The sequence below is a fragment of the Anguilla rostrata genome, chromosome 17 (assembly GCF_018555375.3).
Source record: "Anguilla rostrata isolate EN2019 chromosome 17, ASM1855537v3, whole genome shotgun sequence".
Classification (NCBI taxonomy): domain Eukaryota; kingdom Metazoa; phylum Chordata; class Actinopteri; order Anguilliformes; family Anguillidae; genus Anguilla; species Anguilla rostrata.
This window is the reverse complement of record NC_057949.1, coordinates 27,072,381-27,094,056: the sequence shown is the minus strand read 5'-3', so window position 1 is coordinate 27,094,056 and position 21,676 is coordinate 27,072,381. Positions and strand designations below refer to the sequence as shown.

Below are 21,676 nucleotides of genomic sequence, written 5' to 3'. Positions count from 1 at the left end.
TTTGCAGACCACACGTAGGCTGAGGCATTGCACTGGTGCGGCTTAATGGTGGCAAACTGTGGTCTGAGAATAAGCCTCTATCTGTGTGTGTGGTTGAAGAGAATGAGTTTGTCTCTTTAATGCTTTTCCTCCATTCTTTCCCCAAATTTGGAAAATGCCCAGCTGTATTTACCAGTTCTCAATCTCTACTTTGGATATGAGAAAAAGCAGACAAGCTTGTGTCTGTTGGGGGGGGGCGTCTAAATATTTAGCATGTTTGTTTATCATTTTATTTTTAGGTACAGACATTCTTTAATCACAGACCCTGGCCCAAAAACCAACCAAGCATTAATCCAGTAATTCCTTTTTTTATGAATGGAAGTAAATGCTATGTTTGGTTTATCCTCAGTTATTACTGTTGATTGACAAGAGGGAAGTTCGAGGTGGTCATGTGACCTCTTTCCACTCCTCCCAAGCTTTCATGAAAGGGAAAGTTCTGTTCTCTCTTTTCTCTCTCTCTTTTTGCAAAAATACAAACAGCATTATTGATGAAATATTCATCCATCTTACAGTGTATAGCGTCCCATGACAAGCTGACTACTCGGTAGTCTGTGTGCTGCGTATGGGACATTGGTAACCTGTAGACGTAACGCCTCGCAGGAGACCTGCCCTTTGTGGAAAGCTTCATGATGGCCAGTGCTTTTCCCCTCCATCCCTCCCTCTCTCCCTCCCTCCGTCTCTCTCGGTAGATTGAATTTTCAGCCCGTCTTGCTGTGGCGTTCATTGTTCATTCTCGATAAGGCAAAAATAGAACAAAAATAAATACTCATCCGCAATACAGTGTAAAGTTATGGAAAAATGCACTTGCAGCTAGCACCCAGGAAACAGCTCTCTGATTGGCCAACCTGATTGTGTGTCAGGCAGGAGACAGAGATGATGTAATGAGTGCTGTATTTTAGCAGGACCGGCAGGACCACTAGAGAGCAACTGTTTGACATATTAAAAATATTAACAGAATAATCGGCTGTCAATTAAACCATTGTCCGAGAAAGCTGTTTATGAATTAGCTATGCGTTTTCACTCTACTTTCAATTTTCAAACAATATACGCACAGACAGCGGAAATATTATTATTATGAGAACGCACACAAGATCCTTGCGGGATCCGGAAAAACCACATCGGCAAAAAAGGCCCAGCCCATCTGTTACATATCATATTGTCTTTGATTTATTGTTTGATTTTTTTTCAAAAACCATAATGAAATTTTACAGGTTAAAGTTGAAGCATAAAGTATAAAAAACTATTAAGACTCTTATTATTTAAGACTCAAAACTTTTAGTAACAGTGTTATGTAGGTTTTAAAGTATGTCGTGGGATGTGTGTGTGCATATATGACCATAACAATCATTCTGTTCAGGAGACTGAACCCGCCCAGACTCCATTGAGCTGGCAGGGCCTACAAAACGCTGTGCTTGAATATCAAAACCCTGTGTGTGACTGTGTTTGAATGGCAGAACACTGTGTTTGTGTGTGACTGTGTTTGAATAGCAGAAGCCTGTGTGTGTATGTGGCTCTGTTTGAATATCAGAAGCCAGTGTTTGTATGTGGCTCTGTTTGAATATCAGAAGCCTGTGTGTGTATGTGGCTCTGTTTGAATATCAGAAGCCAGTGTTTGTATGTGGCTCTGTTTGAATATCAGAAGCCTGTGTTTGTGTGTTTTGATTGTGTTTGAATGACGGAGCCCTGCATCTCTCCGTGGCTGAATAGCAGAGGCCTGTGTTTGTGTGTAGTTCTTTCAACAGAGAAGTTTTGTGTTTGTATTTACGGCAGGGCCTGGTTTCCAGGTCAGAGACTGTGTTTTTACATACGCCTTGATTTCCTGTAACCAAGGCAGTGGATTTATTAGCAAAAAAAAAAACCAAAACAAAACAGTGTGTTCACAGACATTCCATCAACAGGTCTCATAGCGATCAGTCTAATCCTGAAATGTATACACGCACAGTCACATGCACACGCACACGCACAGTCACACACACACACCCATACACACGCACACACACACGTGCTTGATCACACTCGCACGTGGTCTAAACACTGAAATACTCCGCAGCACATAACCGCAAACAAAATGGATGAATGCCCTCTTTTCATATGAAAGCACTTTCCCTTTGTTGAAAACACTTGTGCTGTCAGCAGCTTTCCGTCCACCCCCCCACCCCCGCCACTCTGCACAGCTCGTTTGATCGTCCTTAAAAAATTTTTTTTTTTAAACACAATACCCACAGCATGTCATCCCCCCCCCCATCTATCTCTGCATTTCTGCTTACTGCCGTTCCCCCCGCAGACTCACGGAAACCTCTCGTTCTTTGTTTAACGGATCACCCCACCTCACGGGACGGGCAGAGAGACATGCTGTGGCGGGACAGGGGGCGGCCCATCGACCCCCCCGTTTCTCCTCATCAGTCCCCGCCACCGCCCTTCCATCCAGAAACCGGTCAGAAAAGAGGGACGTACAACGCTGAGTATTAACGTCCCCAGAGAGCAGTGCGTGTGCGCCTTATTTTTAAATAACCATAACATGCGCTCATGAACAAAACGGCACACAAAATGCTTTCAGCAACATACTATATAATGTTTTTTTATGATGTACAAAGAAACAAATATTAGACCATTCAAATAAAAGATCCCTTTCATGTCCGGCTGACATAATCGGCCATGCCACAGACCAGCTGCACACTGGAATGACATCCCCCTCTCTGAGTCCGAGTCTCCTTGAGATCTGAGTCCAAACAGTGAAATGGGGCTCCAGTTCTAGTGAGATTTACCTGCCCAGGAGCGCAGACGACAGGTGCGCACAGGTACGGTGTAAACAGACTGAACGCTTTAGCAGAGGCTCAGGCCAGTTAAACGCACACACTGTGCACGCGCCACACTGCTGTGTCCAGCAACATCTGTCCCATCTGTCTCGGCGTTCACAGCACCAGCGAAACGGAAATATGACAAACCAGCAGCTTTCTAGCACCTTCTGCGGAACGCGCCGCTCGCACAGCGTAAAACTGCAGTGCGCTCAGACATGTTCACACGCGTGTTCACACGAGGAGCTCAGACGTGCTCACACGCACGTTCACGCAAGGAGCTCAGTACACATCGTCTCAGTCTACCTCTCTCTCTCACAAACATGCCCATGCGCGCACACACACACACACACAGACACACAGACACGCATGTTCAAACAAACCCACATGCGCACACACACACACACACACACCTGTTAAGCGTTCCTAACTGGCGGCGCCACCACACTCTCAGACCACAGCCGTAAACACCAGAGCCCAAAGATTAGCGATGACGCACGCGTTGTGCCTTTTACGGTACACCTCTTCTGTTCTTCCCTTTCAGAAAAAAATGATTTAAAAAGAAAAAGAGAGATTTCATATTTTGTTTGGGAGCAGAAGCATCTTGTGAGCGAGAGTAAATAATGAAGCGGAAACACACAGCGGGGAGGGTGGGTGGGTGTGCAGATGAAAGCTCCCCCCCCCCCCCCCCAGGTCCCTGTGCTCTGTAACAGTGTGAGATTCATTAACACCTCGGCCCCTCCAGCCCACAGTGGCCCCGCTCATTACCACCTGCTCCAGCTGAGCGGGCGTGGCCCCATAATTGATCACAAACACGGTGGTCATCGCACACGCTCCCCACGGGGGGGGGGACTGTATGGGCCTCCCACAGCGTGCCCATTCACCCTGGGGACCACACAGGCATGCACACGCACGCACACACACACACGTGTGCACACACACACTCACACACGCACACACACAGGCATGCACAGACACTCTCACACACACGCGCACACACACTCTCACACACACACACACAGGCATGCACAGACACTCTCACACACACGCGTGCACACACACACACGCACACACACAGGCATGCACAGACACTCTCACACACGCACACACACACACACACTCTCACACAGGCACACACACAGGCATGCACAGACACTCTCACACACACTCGTGCACACACACGTATGTACATACACACACACACAGCAGTCTGAACTTTGTGGCGTATCTGCTCTAACATTACCGTAACCGTGTTTTCTGAGCACGCCGTTGAGTCTGTCCCCTCCGCCTGTGACACGGGCCTTACAGTTAGACCACAGGGTGATCTTATCATCCATACAGTTACACAAACAGCCCCACAATCCCCCTCTGCCAGCAAGCAGCAGCAGCACCACCGCCACCCTGAGCTCCTCAGCCTGAGCCCAGAACAGTGAGAGGGGGCAAAGTCCCATATCGTACAGGATCAGTACACCTGTGAGCCGGTGTGTGTAGCGCACACACATGCTCACATGCACACACACACACACACAGACACACACACTGGGGTCTTCCAGTTTCATTACTGTACTCTTCCTCAGAGATAAGGGCCCCAAACCCACTAATTCCTTTTGGATGTGAGAATGAAGAGCTCAAATCTCTCTCTCTCTCTCTCTCTCTCTCAATTTTATTGGCATGTGTAGCAAATGTTGCCAAAGCATTATGTATAAAAACAATTTCAAAAAGAAGGAAAAAAGAATATTGAAAGCCTTTATTTATTAACCGTAATTATAATACTTGCTGTAAGTGGAACGGATAATACATTGTTTATCTGTGCAGTCGTCATATTCTTGCTGAGTGGTTACTCGCTGTCCCTCTGGTTGTGACAGGCCGAGACTTCCTGTTCTGACCCTTGACCCTTCTGCCAGAGGGATTTGCAGCTTTTCCACATTTGTCAGGGAAGGAAATGTGTTTATAAATTTAGAAAATGTCCTGAAATGTTTTTTCTGATTTCAGAGTATTTCTCACAGTCTAGGCGGAAGCACATCTGTCTCCTCCTCTCTCTCGCTCACTCTCTCTCACAGACACAGACACACACAACACACAACACACACTCACACAGGAGCGATAACCACTATTTCATAACTTCCCTTTCCTCTCCATACTGTATGTTTATCAGTGAGTGTCATCGTGATGATTTCACAATCGTTTGATTACGAACATGCACACGTCTGCCAATCGAGCCATCAGCGAATGTGCGGCGAGCAGGGTTATGATATTCACGGTCTTATCAGCAGCAGCTGATCTCACCCTGCTCTGCACGACGTCCTCCCAACATGCACTGCTCCCACGAGTGTCCGTTCTCGCCGTGGCAACATGGATATCGGTAGCAGGTCGGCGCCGATCGCTCTGTGAAACGAAGCTCTCCGATTGGCCGCTGACAGCAGACCCGAATACACGCGCCAAACGCGTGTACACGCGGGGTCACACGCCGACTCGCAGAAGATCAGCAGGTGTACATTCATGAGCACATGCACACACGCACACGCATGTACGTGATCTGGCGGGACCGCCCCCTGAGGTGGTCTGCTCTGTTTCTGGCCCCCGTGAGAGCTCCTGTTTCTCAGCGGCCTCAGCTAGCCTCAGCTAACCTCTGCTAGCCTCAGCTAACCTCTGCTAGCCCCTGCTAACCTCAGCTAGTCTCAGCTAACCTCTGCTAGCCTCAGATAGCCTTAGCTAACCTCTGCTAGCCCCTGCTAACCTCTGCTAGCCTCAGTTAGCCTCTGCTAGCCCCTGCTAACCTCAGCTAGCCTCAGCTAACCTTTGCTACCCCCTGCTAAACTCAATGAGCCTCTGCTAGCCTCAGCTAGCCTCCGACAGTGTCTGTCAGAGGCCGAGAGGCCATTACACAACCCGCGCCGTTTATCAAAGATCGCACATCGAGAGAGCGAGGCTTTGAGCTGCTAATGTTACATTCTAACCGCGAATGTGGGAGAGATCCCACACACCCCCCCTCCCCCGGGAGAGTGGCACTTCAAACGCACCGTGGAGAGCTGTAACCGTAAGGACTGTCCTCATTTCTCTCTCTCTCTCTCTCTGATCTGGCGCCTCTCGCTAGCGTAGGTGCAGCGCGCACAGACAAATGTAATCCTTTAACGTCCTTATTTGCTTTTGCTCCTACCATAATATTTAATGAAGATTCCCGTTGAGGCCCTCTCCGTGCCCCGGGGGTACGGGGGGGGTGGGGGGGGAGGGGGTGTTCTGCTACAGCTCCTCTCTCTCTAATTACCGTACCCGTCTCCAACGCAACTGTAAAACGTATCACACAGAAAAGGCAAACAAAATAGGTTTTAAATACTGTACCTCTGTGCCACTCAAAATTCACCTGATAGCCAGAGCCCCAGAACCCTTGGCTTCTGCTTAAATGTATACGCTAATGCACTAAGAATAGAGGGTAAGGAGCTGGTCATCTAACCAAGTTCGATTCCCAGGCCGTTGTACCCGTGAGCAAAAGGTGCTTAACCTGCATTGCTTCAGTATACATCCAGCTGTATGAATGGATGCAGTGTAAATGCTGTGTAAAGAAAGTTGTGTAAGTCGCTCTGGATAAGAGCGTCTGCTAAGTGGCTATAATGTAATGCTAATGCTAGTGCTAGTGGTAGCGGTAGTGCTGTGGAGAGAGGAGGTGTGTACCTGTGCGTGATGCGTTCTGCTCCTCAGTCAGAAACGTCAGATGGAGGGGAACGTCAGATGGAGGGGAACGTCAGATGGAGGGGAACGTCAGACGGACGGGAACGTCATGGAGGAGGAGAGGAGGACGCAGCGGAGGGGAACGCCAGGCGAGGGAACGTCAGGCGGAGGGGAACGCCAGGCGGAGGGGAACGTCAGGCGGAGGGGAACGTCAGGCGGAGGGGAACGCCAGGCGGAGGGGAACGTCAGGCGGAGGGGAACGTCAGACGGAGGGGAACGTCAGGCGGACAGGAACGTCAGGCGGAGGGGAACGTCAGGCGGAGGGGAACGTCAGGCGGAGGGGAACGTCAGGCGGAGGGGAACGTCAGGCGGTGAAACCGTGGCGGTTTTTAATCTGCAGCCGTTTCGCGTTTCCGAAGAGAAGGCGCCCGCCGCGGCCTTCGGACTAACGGGAGAGAAATCGGCAGGATGTGGGTTTCACAGCCTGACTGAAAACTCCGGCGAGTTTCACACGCCCGGACACGGGTTCGATAAATCGCCCCAAACCCCCCCCACCCCCTGCCGCTGGGTTTTCACCAGCAGCGAATGGGTTTGACGTATTTCCCGGACCCCAGTAAAATTCACCTTATTGCCTCGTTATTGCAGATTTTTCCGGCGCCTACTGATCCTGAACAAACGGCTTTAAATTAAACATTTTTGAACCGCATTGCTGTGGGCGTCGACCTCAGCGCTCTGGAACCCTGGTACTGGGACGGTGGCAGGGACTGCTCAACCTTAAAATTCGGCCGCACATTCAGACTCTGGAACCCAGCTGAGGTGACTCCGCGCTGCTTTTTAAATGATAAACTGAGCGAGGAGTAAGGGGGGTGTGCTGTATCTGGATTTGGATCATAACCCAGAAGTGGGCCCCTGGCATATGCCGGTGTTTTGTGTAAGCAATTGAAGATGCCAGTCTTTCCTAACGTACTTCTAGGCTAGAGAACTGGCAGGTCTGTTTTGGTACTGGGCTTATGTCTGAATAAAGCTACAGACAGAGATGTGTCGGTTGAACAGGCGCTGGAACTTGCTCAGCACCCCGGTGCTGAGTGAGAGCCAAAACCAGGAACGGATCCCGCGGCTTCTCCAGGGAGCAGGGGCGCAAGGTCTCCGACGCGTCTGACCCTCTCTTCTCCTCTCCGGAACATTCCGTCCTCTTCACAGAGGTGTGAACTTGTCCCTTTCTGTCCCTCTCGCAAAACGGCAAGTGGGAAGGGGGGGGGGAGGGGGAGAAACAAAAAACATTTTCGAAAAAAAAAAAAAAAAGCTGCAGGCTGTCAGATAGAGAGGGAGAGACTGGCAGGTCCCGCTCAGATTGATGCCGTTGATTGGTTCCCCTCCTCAGTTTACCATCGCTCTGTCGTTTCTGCAAACAAGTAACGTCTCCTCCTCCTCCTACAATGGTTTATTCATGCAGTCTAAAGGACTACAGAGGACTCTGTGTCTGTAAGCACACTGTGAGCATATACTGTATACAAGGCTGACTTTACTGCAGGGACGAGTTGGATAAAAACAAAAACAACGAGAAAAAAAAACAAAACAAAAGGACCCACACGTGGCCTTCTGATAAGATCGAGGCGAGATCCGGCCAATCAGGCCGCAGAAACAGCTTCACGTGTGTATGTTCATGGGGGTATATTGTTATACTTGTTGTTGTGATGAGCCGTCCAACATCCGAAACTGTACCCAGACTTACCGGGTGGGAAGCCTGCCATTTTTAAAGATAAGATTAACATACTGATTGTGTGGCCCAGTTTGTCCCACAGGGCAAGCTGCTGTGCCGAGGCCCACAGCGCCCCCCTCTGTCCGGGAGTCAGAACAGGGCCGGGCGCGGCCTTCGTTTGATGTACCGGGTCCTACGCGTATTCCATTTTAACAGAGCGGTTTTCAGTTTTAAAAACAGAACGCACAGAGAAACGACCCTGTCCACCACCCCTCTGCACCCCCCTGGTAGAGTGTAATATGGGGTGGGGGGGAGGGGGCGGGGGTAAGGTGGAACCCACAGCGGGTATTTTCCGCGTTAAAAGTTTTCGTCCCCCCCCCCCCTCCTCCTGGCCGGGCTCCGCGCTCAGGACTGCTTCCGGAAGTTGAAGATGTCCCGGGTCTTGGAGCCCCTCTTGCCCTCGGCGGGGGGGGCCGGGAGGGGGGAGGGGGGCGGCAGGGGCGTGACGGTGCCTCCATAGGGGCAGCTCTGCGAGTCGGCGTGCTCTCCGGAACATTCCACGGCCGGGATGTAGCGGCTGTCCCACATGCCGGGGCCGCACAGCTTGCACAGGTCGTGCAGGCTGCAGGGGATTCTGGGTAGGAGACGGAACTGGTAGAGCAGGCTGCGGGCCTGGGGATGGGAGGGAGGGAGGGAGAAAAACAAGTAAAGAAGGGAACAAACACATTCGGGAAAAAAGATGAATGTCAAAACAGTTTTTCTAATTTTTTATTCCCCTTGATTTTCTTTTTCTGCCAATTTGAAGAGTGCTACACTCCTGGACGGAGTGTAGCACAGTGGGTAAGGAACTGGGCTTGTAACCAAAAGGTCGCAGGTTCGATTCCCAGGTAAGGACACCGCCATTGTACCCTTGAGCGAGGTACTTAACCGGAATTGCTTCAGTATATATCCAGCTGTATAAATGGATACGATGTAAATGCTATGTAAAGGTTGTGTAAGTCGCTCTGGATAAGAGCGTCTGCTAAATGCCTGTAATGAAAAGAAGGGACTCTAAAAGCTAAAAACATTCACATTTTTCCATCTTGGCAAACAAGTGTGTAGCCTGCCGCAGGGATCGCACTCCCAGGACAGGCGGCGAGGCACTCCTGGTCCTATCAGGGGATTTCATTAAGGTTCTAAGAGTATGGGCGAACGGCAAGCCGAGTGTGTGCTGAAGGGCCTGATCTGGTCATCATGTACTCTTAAACACTGCCCTTAAACGAGCACAGCGCCCCCTGTGGCCAGTCGTGGCATTACCTTGCGCAGCACCAGTTCATCATGTACTCTTACACACTGCCCTTAAACGAGCACAGTGCCCCCTGTGGCCAGTCGTGGCATTACCCTGCGCAGCACCAGTTCATCATGTACTCAAACACACTTCCCTAAATGAACACAGCGCCCCCTGTGGCCAGTCACGGTGTTACCTTGCGCAGTACCAGTTCCCCATTCATGTGCATGGACAGGTTGCTGAAGTGCAGGAGCATCTGGTCCGTGGCCAGCTGCTGCTCGGTGACGTCCTCCCCGTACAGCACGATGATGGCCACGCACAGGAAGAGGTGGAAGTAGTCTGTCTGTGGGGGGAGAGCCACGCAAACACGTCTCAGAGGCCAGAACAATGGTGGTGTGTATGTGTTTGTGTGAGTGTGTTTGTGTGTGACTATTTGTATGTGTGAGTGTGTGTGTGAGTGTGTTTGTGCGTGTGTGTAGGCCACAGTGTAGTATAATCGGTAAGGAGTTGGTCTTGTAACCTAAAGTTACTTGAGTGTGAGTGTGTCTGTGTGTGTGTGTATGTAGAAATCTGCCAGCAAAAGAACACCTGCCAGTATGTGCATGCGTTCGGTAGCGTGTGTGTGTTTACCTAACGTGTGTGTTTACACAGCTCAACAGTGTGGTTACATAGTGCGCATATCTACCTGTGTGTGTGTGTGCGCGTTTACACTTGACAGTGTGTTGACACTGCTGTGTTTACCTAGCCGTGCGCATTTAAACGTTAGCGGGTGTGTGTTAGCATGGCTGTGGTTTGCGTTTATGGCGTGTGCGCCGTGTGTTGACATGTGACTGCATAGGAGAGCAGTTGAAATCATCCCCTCTTTGTGGGGACCCTGTCGTACTGTTAGGAGAGCAGTTGAAATCATCCCCTCTTTGTGGGGACCCTGTCGTACTGTTAGGAGAGCAGTTGAAATCATCCCCTCTTTGTGGGGACCCTGTCATACTGTTAGGAGAGCAGTTGAAATCATCCCATCTTTGTGGGGACCCTGTCATACTGTTAGGAGAGCAGTTGAAATCATCCCCTCTTTGTGGGGACCCTGTCGTACTGTCAGGAGAGCAGTTGAAATCATCCCCTCTTTGTGGAGACCCTGTTATACTGTTAGGAGAGCGTTTCGCTCCACCGCTCTGTCTCTCCATCTCTCACACTGCCGGGGGAAACGCTCGCAAGGTCAGGTGCCTCTCGCTCAGAGAGGAATTCTGGGAAGTCTGAATGTGCGAGGCCAGAAGGAGGTCAGCGGTTGCCACGGAAACGGGAGCGGTGTGTGTATACTAGCTGCGTGTGTGGTTTGGAAGCCCGTTTCCCCGCGGGACGGAGAGACCCACCATCGCGAAAGCGCTCGGCATGCAGCCTCTCTCCAGGGAACACTGGTCACTTGTTTGTTTACACTATCACCTGTGAGGCATTATGTGGGTTATTAGCAACACGCGCATTAAGTGTTCCTTGCACCCGAGCTGAGGGAGCCGCGGCTAGGACGTCACTGTGCAGTAATGCCAGCTCAGTCAGGGTGCTGTGTGCCTGCCAAATTAGATTAGGAAAATGCTGGCTCTGTCATGAATTAGCCAGGGAAAGGCCAAAGGTACAACTTTGTGTGTGTATACTGTGTGTTTGCGTGCATGCGTGTGTGTGTATACTGTGTGTGCGTGCGTGCATTTGTGTGTATACTGTGTGTGTGTGTGTGTAATGTGCGTGTATGTGTAGTGTGTGTAATATGTGTGTGTGTGTGTGTATGTATGTGTGTGTATGTGTGCGTGTGTGTATGCGTATGTGCGTGTGTGTGTGTGTGTGTGTGCATGTGTATGTATGTGTGTGTGTGTGTGTGTGTAATGTGCGTGTGTGTATAATGTGTGTGTGTGTGTGAGTGTGTATAATGTGTGTGTGTGTGTGCGTGTGTGTGTGCGTGCGTGTGTGTATGCGTGTGTGTGCGTGTGTGTGTGTAATGTGCTTGTAAGCGCGTGTGTATGTGTGTGTGCGTGTGTGTACGTGTGCGTGTGTATGTACAGTGTGTATATACAGTGTGTGTGTGTGCATGCGTGTGTGTGTGTGTGTGTGCATGTGTGTGTGCATGCATGTGTGTGTGTATGTGTGTGTGTGTGTGTGTGTGTGTAATGTGCTTGTAAGCGCGCGTGTATGTGTGTATGTGCGTGTGTATGTATGTATGCATGTGTGTGTACGTGTGCGTGTGTATGTACAGTGTGTATATACACTGTGTGCGTGTGTATGTATGTATGCATGCGTATGTATGTATGTATGCTAGCGTGTGTGTGCGTGTGTATGCGTGTGTACCTGGTAGTGGGCCCAGCAGGCCTCCCACATGCGCAGGGCCTCGGTGTCAGGGAACTCCCTCTTGAAGCAGAGCAGCACCCAGCGGTGGCAGAAGAGCAGCTGCAGCCCGTCCTCCCCCAGCTGGGTCAGGTGCTGGTGGAACCTGGGCAGCATGAGCCGCAGGAGCTCCCGCAAGTACATCTGCACATGACACACACACACATTATACACATACACACATACACACACACACATATTACACACATTATACACATACACACACACACACACACTACACACACACACACACACACATTACACACACACACACATTATACACACACACACATTATACACATACTACACACACACATTATACACATACACACATTATACACATATACACACACACATTATACACATACACACACACTCACACATTACACACACACACTATACACAACACATTAACACACACATACACACACACACACTGTCATCAGCTTTACACACACATACACACACTCTTAAACACACACTCACACACATGTTAGTGTGTGCGAGTGTGTCGCGCGTGCGTGCGTGCGTGCGTGCGTGCGTGCGTGCGTGCGTGCGTGCGTGCGTGCGTGCGTGCGTATGTGTGAGCTCACCAGCTGCCTCTCCATGTCCTCGTCTCGGGGGGAGCTGATGAAGATGGTGTTCTCCATCAGGCCCACGAAGCACCAGAAGGTGTCGCTCTCGTCCTGGACCTCCGTGAGCAGGGGGGCCACCAGGTCCGACATGCCCTGGCAGTACCCCATCCCAGGGTTAAACACCGCGTAGTTCAGCAGGATCCGCCTGCGCGAGCAGAGACCGGGCCAATCAGCACCTCCGCCTCAGCACCCCGCGTGCTCACCAAGTCACAGGCGCTTCCGCGCTTCTCCTAGCGCTAGGCTAGCGGCGCTAATCCTGCGCTAGCGTCCCGCCGCGCTAGCGTCCCCTAGCCCAGGGCTGACTGGCTAGCGGATTAGAATGCTCCGTCAGTCCGCTTTCGGGAGTTCTCCGGCTACACGGACTTCAGTGTCCTCCCCCAACGCCCGACGGGGCTACGGTAGCTCCACACGCTGAGGTCAGTGCCGTTCCACGCGGGACACGGGTGTGGGACGAAATTTAGCCCGGGGGGCTAGCGGCTCTTTTAGCCCGAGGCGATGAATCGTCTAGGATGCTTTTTTTCAGCCCAGGGCTACACAACGTGTGAAATGAACCCCATCAGAAAGGCATTTAATCCAACCCCCCCCCCGCCGCCCCATTACCTCACATCATCTCTTAGCAGTTAGATGCAGCTCAATATGAACCAAATTATTACTGGCGGTAAAGGCAGGGCACTTCTGAGCGCAAACTCGCAAAATAAAACTTGTACATTTCACAAAAAAGTCAAAAATAAAACCAACCAGATAAAACCAAGCGTGTGCTATCAGACTATTGCTATCATGATGATGTGGAGGATTTGCGATATTCCATTAAGGGCCATGTTGGAAACAAGTGTTGAAGACTACATGTTATCCTGTGGGCTGTACAATGGGGGGGGGGGGGGGGGGCTCAAACCTCATTATCTCCACGTTGGGGTTGTTCTCCCCCCTGAAGAAGTGGTTGCTGCGGTCCGTCCTCACCACGTCCTTATCCACAGTGAACTGGACCTTTCTCCAGAACTCGCTGTGCTCCTCCGGGCTCATGGACAACCTGAGAGTGAGACACAGGGGGGTTAACAGATGGCCTGTGGTCTAGTGCTTTATGAACATCAGCTCTGGGCTCTAGTGCTTTTTGGACATCAGCAAAATGAAACTGATCTTGCTAGCATATCGCACTATTTGGCAACTTGCCATTAATTGTGCCTGATTTCTGAAGTGACTAACAGAAAGTTTGTGAAATACTGTATGGTTACAATATGGTACATGTGAATTCTGTACAGTTGGAGGACTGTATGGTTGGAATACTATATGGTTAGAATATGTAGTACTCTGCGGTTAGAATTCTGTAGGTTTAGAATACTGTACTTTTAGAATACCGTGTGGTTGGAATGGTGCAGAGTTAGAGTACTACATGGTTAGAATACTGTACTTTTATAATACTGTGTGGTTGGAATACTATATGGTTAAAATACTGTATAGTTAGAGTATTCTGCGGTTAGAATACTGTAGGGTTACAATATGTACTTTTAGAATACTGTATGGCTAGAATACTGTACTTTTAGAACACTGTGCAGTGAAAGTACTGCATGGTTGGAATACTGTGTGGTTACAGTGCTGTGCATTTGGAATACTGTTGGGTTAGCATACTGTGCATTTAGAGTACTGTACATTTAGAATGTTGTGCTGTTAGAACAGTGAGCATACTGTATGTTTAGAATACTGTGCAGTTCGAATACCGTATGTTTAGAATACTGTGCAGTTAGGATACCGTATGTTTAGAATACCGTGCAGTTAGAATACCGTATGTTTAGAATACTGTGCAGTTCGAATACCGTATGTTTAGAATACTGTGCAGTTAGAGTACCGTATGTTTAGAATACTGTGCAGTTCGAATAACGTATGTTTAGAATACTGTGCAGTTAGAATAACGTATGTTTAGAATACTGTGCAGTTAGAGTACCGTATGTTTAGAATACTGTGCAGTTAGAGTACTGTGAGCTTATGATACTGTATATTCAGAATACTGTATGTTTGAACACTTTACAGTTAAAACACTGCATGGGTCTTTTTCTCTCATTGACCTGCAGCTGTGGAAACGCTCCTGGGTCTGTGCCTCCAGACATAAGGGAGGCTGGGAATTTGATACAGACAATAAGTGACAATTTAATTTCCATTTTCCTACCATTTACAAATTAAGGGGCAACCTTGAACTAACTATAAAAATCCCTCATTTTGTCCTGGAGTACGAATTTTATTACTCTCACTGGGACCATCTGGATTTCATCCGTATTTGGCTTTAACTTTGACACAGAGACAATGATACAAGCCCTTTCCCCCAGAAACACTTTCACTTACACATTTTTTAAAAAATGTTTCTTGTCATGTTTATTCAAAAAAAAAAAAAAAAGATGAAAAATTGATTTCAATAGAGAGACGGAGTTAGAGGCAGCAGGTGACTGAGACCTGGGAGCAGAGAGAGGACGGGTTGGGCTGGCGCTGAGAGATGCCGCTACGCTGAGTCGCGCGGACGAGCGGTAGGGAAAGCCTGATGTAACGCGCCCCCCCCCCCCCCCCACCCACCCCGGGGGTGCAGGCCCGTCCCTGGCGGAGGAGCCGCGCAGATGGGCTCCGCTCGCCCCCAGGACCGCGGGGGGGGAGGGGGGGACGTCCCGAGGAGACCCGCGTTTGTTTTGCTGAGCGCCGCCGAAGAAAAACACGGCGACTGATGCAACTCCACGCAACCGCGCGGGTTAGCGCCACGCCGCCTCTCCTGGCGCCTGTGCTTTTGCCAGCCTGCCCCTCCCCCCCACGGACCCTGGGGAGCAGGCTGGCAAACAGGCCAACGCCTCCCGCCAAGCAGACCCGCCGTCGAGAGCCCATCCCGGTTTTACCGCCATTATTACAGAAACAAACTCCTCAACAGCCTTCCTATGAAGGAGCAGGCTCACAGCCAAGTCAAACCTCCTTTATAACTGCACTCTCTCTCTCTCTCTCTCTTTCTCTCTCTCTCCCTCTCTCTCGTGTGATAAACCAACAGTCCCGCACCTCACTCTTTTACCTGCCACCATTTATTTGGCCGCTACTTTTATCCAAAGCGACGTACAAAAGTACATATTGAAGGTCATTCGAACAACTACAAAACACATAAGGTACAATACTCATTTTGTAACAGTTACTCATAGCCATGAACACATTAAGTCCAGTTCACACAGTGAACATTACTCTGACCTAACCTATACTAAGTTAAACTAGGGGGCAGTACAAGCTACAACACCAGGACGATGATGCAAAGTACAATAAGTATAATAACCTTTACCTTCTGAGTAAGGAAAATAATCACTTTGTACTTGTGTTTGTACAGCTATTTTTCTGTTGAGGCAGAATATCCTTAGAAACTTATAGCAAGATCAGCAGAGCTGATCCACTGAGACAGTCTGTGATACTGAGACAACGTATGTGCTACCGTTGAACAAACACTAGTAAAGTAAAGTATTACATTTTATAGTAATTATTAATCATCACAGGGTGTGTTCATGTTAAATGTTTGTTATAAAGTTTTACGGTACCCCCCCCCCCCCCATGGCTTGCGTGCAAACATTCGCTTAACTTGCGCAACTGTTTAACACCAAATAAAATGTTAAAAGCTCAAGCCATCTCTAAAAATCGTAGCCGTTCAGGTTTTTCCATTTTATCCAGTAAGTAAACATTGCAAAACCTGCGAATGATGCTCTAAATGACAAAACTTATCTATACACACGTCTAATGGAAACAGGCATAGCTGCAAACACGCACACAGATATATATTTTGGAAAAGGAATACTGACTCGGGTCTGACTCATGGTCCTATCTTCTCTAACAGTCTGCTACCTTGTGACAAACTGCCATAGTTTACCACAGACTTTCCGTTCAACAGAGACCGTTGTATGATGCCTTTGATGCATTTCAGATGAAAATGATATGACATGATTCGCTCTTACGGGTTTGTACCCCAGGGAACCCCCCCCCCCCATATCCCCACACACAAATATTTATAAAAGAACAAAGGTCATTTGTATTTATGCTGCAAGTCATAAAATCTGCAATGGCACCACATGCTGAGTGGTTGTAGATGAGGATGACCTGCATGTGAAAATCACATGACATATATATGTATATATATATATATCACATGAATGATCAATGACACACTGCAAGCTCGCAGAAACATTCTGTAAATATCAGATGCATTTGCTAAACTTACAGCAACATTCTGTAAAGATCACAGACACACTTGGTAAACTCACAGCAACATTCTGTAAAGATCACAGACACACTTGGTAAACTCACAGCAACACTCTGTAAAGATCACAGACACACTTGGTGAACTGTGTAAAGGTTCTGTAAAGATCACAGACACACTTGGTGAACTGTGTAAAGGTTCTGTAAAGATCACAGACACACTTGGTGAACTGTGTAAAGGTTCTGTAATGATCACAGACACACTTGGTGAACCGTGTAAAGGTTCTGTAAAGATCACAGACACGCTTGGTAAACTGTAAAGGTACTGTAAAGATCACAGACACACTTGGTAAACTCACAGCAACACTGTAAAGATCACAGACACACTTGGTGAACTGTGTAAAGGTTCTGTAAAGATCACAGACACACTTGGTGAACTGTGTAAAGGTTCTGTAAAGATCACAGACACACTTGGTGAACTGTGTAAAGGTTCTGTAAAGATCACAGGCACGCTTGGTAAACTGTGTAAAGGTTCTGTAATGATCACAGACACACTTGGTGAACCGTGTAAAGGTTCTGTAAAGATCACAGACACGCTTGGTAAACTGTAAAGGTACTGTAAAGATCACAGACACACTTGGTAAACTCACAGCAACACTGTAAAGATCACAGACACACTTGGTGAACTGTGTAAAGGTTCTGTAAAGATCACAGACACACTTGGTGAACTGTGTAAAGGTTCTGTAAAGATCACAGACACACTTGGTGAACTGTGTAAAGGTTCTGTAAAGATCACAGGCACGCTTGGTAAACTGTGTAAAGGTTCTGTAAAGATCACAGACACACTTGGTAAACTGTGTAAAGGTTCTGTAAAGATCACAGACACGCTTGGTAAACTGTGTAAAGGTTCTGAAAAGATCACAGGCACTGTGTCCACAGCAGCACAGTGCACACATCAGCAGATGGGCTGGCTAAGAATTTAAACGTAACTGCCATAACAGACACTTACCTAGAGGGGACAGGAATGAGTGAAGCACAGATGGACAGAAAAGGGATTGAAATGACAGCAGAAAGAGGTGGTGTGACCCTATAACCTCACAGGAAACCTAACATTGGCAATAAATAGCATCACGTCATCCTCTATCTATGCCCTAAAGTGGATACAGTATGTGGATTAAATTACTGTCTGAAATCCAGAGGAGAACTCAAACAGGAGTATAGTGTGCTATAGGCCATTAGGATCTGATGTCAGCCTACCAGTAGGCTCCTAGACTAGTCTCTACAACATCACCTGTGGAAAAGGCAACATAAACAATGGCCGATATCAAATGTCCCTCTATTAACTGGGAAAGAGTTCCAGGATAAAGAAAATTGGAGTGAAAATTAGCCAAAGGGATGCTGTGAGCAGCTGACAGGGGTGAGGGACTTGGGGGTATGTGATGAGTACGTGATCACAGTTTCTTTTTCTCCATATTCTTTGCTTTATTCAGATGGGCGGAAAGCAGAGAGGGCAAGAGACAGTGCCTCGGTTGCGGATGGGACCCCCCCAACCCCCCAAACCACCACCACCACCAAACTCAGGGGAGGGGCCCTCGCATGCAGTTCGAGTGTCTGCCACCCTACGGGCTGCGCCACACGTCCCACCACATCTGAGGTATTTCTGACTATCCCCCTCCTCAACAGCAAAGAGGCCAAAACCATTCTGACGTGCGGCCTTTCAAACTCAAACTCCTTACAGCGGGAAATTCTTTCAGGGAGACATTCGATTGGAGCGGCCCTTCAGCAGCGGGGCACTCGACGGGACGCGGGGGGCGGCTCATTTTAGCCGAGCGGCCCACGCGCATTCCAAAGCCAACGAACGCCGACCGGACGAGAGGTCCCAGCGGCGGGCGAACGGCAACTTTATGAAAACGTTTAAGGACCAGGGGGCCAGCACAGGGTCACTAATAAAGGGAACACAGAGAGTAATGATTCAACCCTGTCGTAAAACGCCCTGCAGGACCAAAATGAGTGAAGATCTGCCAGAGGACTCCCTGAGAAGCTAATTACCCAGAAGGTTAAAAAAAAAACAAGCTGAGGTAGCTTTTTTCAATATTACAGTAAAAAACAAAAAGAGTAACAGGAATGTTAGGAGAGAGGGTTCGTTTTATAATTAAACATTGCAGACGTGCTCGGCAATTTACCGTCCCACCGAAACGCTCACTTATAACGGCACCTGCCACAGACACACAGGAAGCACTGAGAGAAACGTCAAGAGCAAATATACAGCCGGATAAGGTGTGTCTGGGTGGCATACCTCCAAGGATTTTTCCGGCGCGTAGGGAGATCATACAGAAATCATTAACTCAGTTACACTAAAGAACTGGAGACCATCCAGAAGACAGGAGACGTTGGAGCGGAAGCAACAATATATATGTATATGTACGTGAAATGCACTTTTACAAGATACTTTGGCTAAGAGCGTCTGCTAAACTGCTTAATTGTAAATTGCCACTCGAATATGGTGGACGATACTAATCCAGAAAGTTTCAGGCCATTCATTTGAATTGCCTATGAAATGCTGGAATGTACATAATCATGGGAAAGTTGTTCATACCTGGTCCAAAATTGCCTTTGGGATAGTAAACATCAAATTGCAAATTTGCAAAATGATTCCGATCTTATAATCTTACATGTTCTGCTTTTCAAAAGCCTTTGAGAAACAACGTAACTGCATGAGCGAGTAACCATGTGATAAAACAGCTGTAATGGAAAGATCCGTCAGAGGCTTTGTACCTCCTGTGCTGGATCTCCTGGTTCTGATGTGGAGCGTGAGAGACTCTGTGTTATAGACTCTGTACCTCCTGTGCTGGATCTCCTTGTGCTCGCTACGTTTCTGATGTGGCGTGTGGGAGTCTCCGTACCTCCTGTGCTGGATCTCCTGGTTCTGATGTGGAGCGTTATAGACCCTGTACCTCCTGTGCTGGATCTCCTTGTGCTTGCTACGTGTCTGATGTGGCGTGTGGGAGTCTCCGTACCTCCTGTGCTGGATCTCCTGGTACTCTCCGCGTTTCTGGAGCCTCCAGGCCTCCCGCTCCTCCGACGTGGAGTCGCAGCTGTAGTACTGCAGCAGGAATGGCCACACCTCCCCACGGATCGCCGGGTCGATCCCCCCGAAGAAGATGGCCTAACAGAGAGAGATGCCTTCAGAATCAGAGTGAGTGTGTGTGTGTGTGTGTGTGTCTGTGTGTGTGCCTGTGTGTCTGTGAGCATGTGTGTGTGTGCACATGTGTGTGTCTGTGTGTGTGCGTGTGTGTGTGTGTCTGTGTCTGTGTATATGTGTGTGTGGGTATCTGTGCACGGGTGTGTGAGTCATCAAATCAATAGTAGCCCTTTATTGTCTATGATTAACTGTGGCCTCAAATATGAAGAATTCAAACGTGCGCGTATCTGTAAGTGCTGAGAGAATGCAGTCGATACATAGCACTCCTGTATGGGCTCCTGGTCGCCTCAGTGGGGAAAGGTTCTGGCCTTATAAACCACATATACCTGCAGGTAGAGGGCGCTCTCCCTCACCTTGCGCAGCTTGTACTCCTCCTCCACCTGGCCGCTGTGGTTGAGGTGTCTGAGCCAGGTGGCCACGTCCAGGCGGCGGTACAGCCGCTCCTCAGGGTGGGTCTCTGCCGACGGCAGGGTGGGGCGGCGGATGGAGAACTGCATGCAGGACTTCTCCTCCGAAACCTGGGAGGGGCGGGGCGGGGCGAGGTGAGAGAGGGAGAGGGGGAGAGGGGAGGAGAGAGAGAGAGGGAGGGAGAGAGAGAGGGAGAGAGCAGAGGAGAGAGAGTAGGGAAAGAGGGAATGGGGAGAGAGAGAGAGAGAGAGGGGAGGAGGGAATAGGGAGAGAGAGAGGGGAGGAGGAAATGGGGAGAAAGAGAGAGAGAGAGTGTTATGGTATGTGGGATCGGTGTTGTGTTACAGGAGATCAGTGCTGTTGTGTGGGGATCAGTGTTTTGGTACGGCGGATCAGTGTTGGGGTATGGGGGATCAGTGTTTTGGTACGAGGATCAGTGTTGTGGTACAGGGGATCAGTGTTGGGGGTATGGCGGATCAGTGTTGTGGTATGGGGGATCAGTGTTGTGGTACGGGGGATCAGTGTTGGGGTATGGGGGATCAGTGTTGGGGTATGGGGATCAGTGTTTTGGTATGGGGATCAGTGTTGTGGTATGGCGGATCAGTGTTGTGGTAGGGGGGATCAGTCAGGGGTAATACGGAAGCCCGGGGAGATCAGTATTGGGTCCACTCACCTGGTCTTTGAGCTGGGTCTCGCGGCAGTACTTCCACTGCTGGAAGACCTCCGCCAGCTTGTCCAGGCCGGCGTGGTGGAAGTGCAGGATCTTGTACTGACTCTCCCTGCTGGCGATGACCAGCTGGCCGCTGGTGCAGGCCTCGTCACTGTCAGAACATGGAGAGAGAGCGGGGTAAGTCTCCGCAACGCAGCGCAGTCACAGCAGCCAGCATGCTAGGCTCATCTGTCCTCTCGCATTCTATCGCATTGTCTTTATTAATCAGTGTAGCACATAGCTTGCAGCATTTCCTTTTGAAGATCACTGGCCACTAAAAGTGCAAATTCCTTGTTGCTCTTGCGTTACGCCACTATCTTAGCAGTAGATTATCTTGGCAACGGGTAATCATTTTCCTTCCTAAGACAACCCACTGTGACCACGTATCTATTAGCTCAGTGGTAACCAGCCCTGTTCCTGGAGATCTACCGCCCTGCAGGGTTTCATTCCAACCATACCAAAGTATCACCTCATTCAACAGCTAGAGATCTCATTCAGCTGCTAATTAGTAGAGTCAGATGTGCCAAATTAGGGTTGAAATTAAAAAAACCACAGGATGGCAGGTATCCAGGAACAGGGTTGGTTACCACTGTATTAGCTCATGAAGTTAATAACAAAAAAGCCTGGAAGTCTTCATTGCAGGTAGAGGTAAAAAAAAAGAAAAGAGAACCAACAAATAACTAAACTAAAGGAGTCAAAAT

General features: G+C 49.1%; 2 protein-coding genes and 2 long non-coding RNA genes across 7 annotated transcripts in view; 2 read left to right on the top strand and 2 right to left on the bottom strand.

The window, feature by feature from the left end:
* Positions 1 to 19,678, top strand: part of LOC135243712 (uncharacterized) — an 83,749-nt gene extending 64,071 nt beyond the window's left edge. The window contains exon 3 of one of the 3 annotated variants that reach the window (XR_010326761.1): positions 18,147 to 19,678. This is a non-coding gene — a long non-coding RNA (uncharacterized LOC135243712). Of the gene's footprint in view, positions 1 to 2,323; positions 2,633 to 6,530; positions 6,602 to 18,146 lie in introns of those variants that run through there. The other 2 variants (XR_010326763.1, XR_010326758.1) reach the window with 2 other exon arrangements.
* Positions 1 to 21,676, top strand: part of scpep1 (serine carboxypeptidase 1) — a 397,664-nt gene that overhangs the window by 97,172 nt on the left and 278,816 nt on the right. The window lies entirely within an intron of this gene.
* Positions 4,565 to 6,604, bottom strand: LOC135243713 (uncharacterized). Its single transcript, XR_010326764.1, has 2 exons — positions 5,522 to 6,604; positions 4,565 to 5,481 (listed from the first exon to the last, which is right to left on the bottom strand). It is a non-coding gene; the product is annotated as an uncharacterized LOC135243713 (long non-coding RNA).
* tbc1d16 (TBC1 domain family, member 16) overlaps positions 8,475 to 21,676 on the bottom strand; it is a 28,894-nt gene continuing 15,692 nt past the window's right edge. For both annotated transcript variants that reach the window (XM_064315703.1, XM_064315704.1), the window contains exons 5-12: positions 20,940 to 21,087; positions 20,212 to 20,376; positions 19,674 to 19,822; positions 13,355 to 13,489; positions 12,421 to 12,607; positions 11,792 to 11,971; positions 9,663 to 9,809; positions 8,475 to 8,871 (exon numbers count right to left, since the gene is read on the bottom strand). In XM_064315703.1, the coding sequence (XP_064171773.1) occupies positions 8,605 to 8,871; positions 9,663 to 9,809; positions 11,792 to 11,971; positions 12,421 to 12,607; positions 13,355 to 13,489; positions 19,674 to 19,822; positions 20,212 to 20,376; positions 20,940 to 21,087 (1,378 nt within the window). In that variant the 3' untranslated portion in view covers positions 8,475 to 8,604. The remainder of the gene's footprint in view (positions 8,872 to 9,662; positions 9,810 to 11,791; positions 11,972 to 12,420; positions 12,608 to 13,354; positions 13,490 to 19,673; positions 19,823 to 20,211; positions 20,377 to 20,939; positions 21,088 to 21,676) is intronic.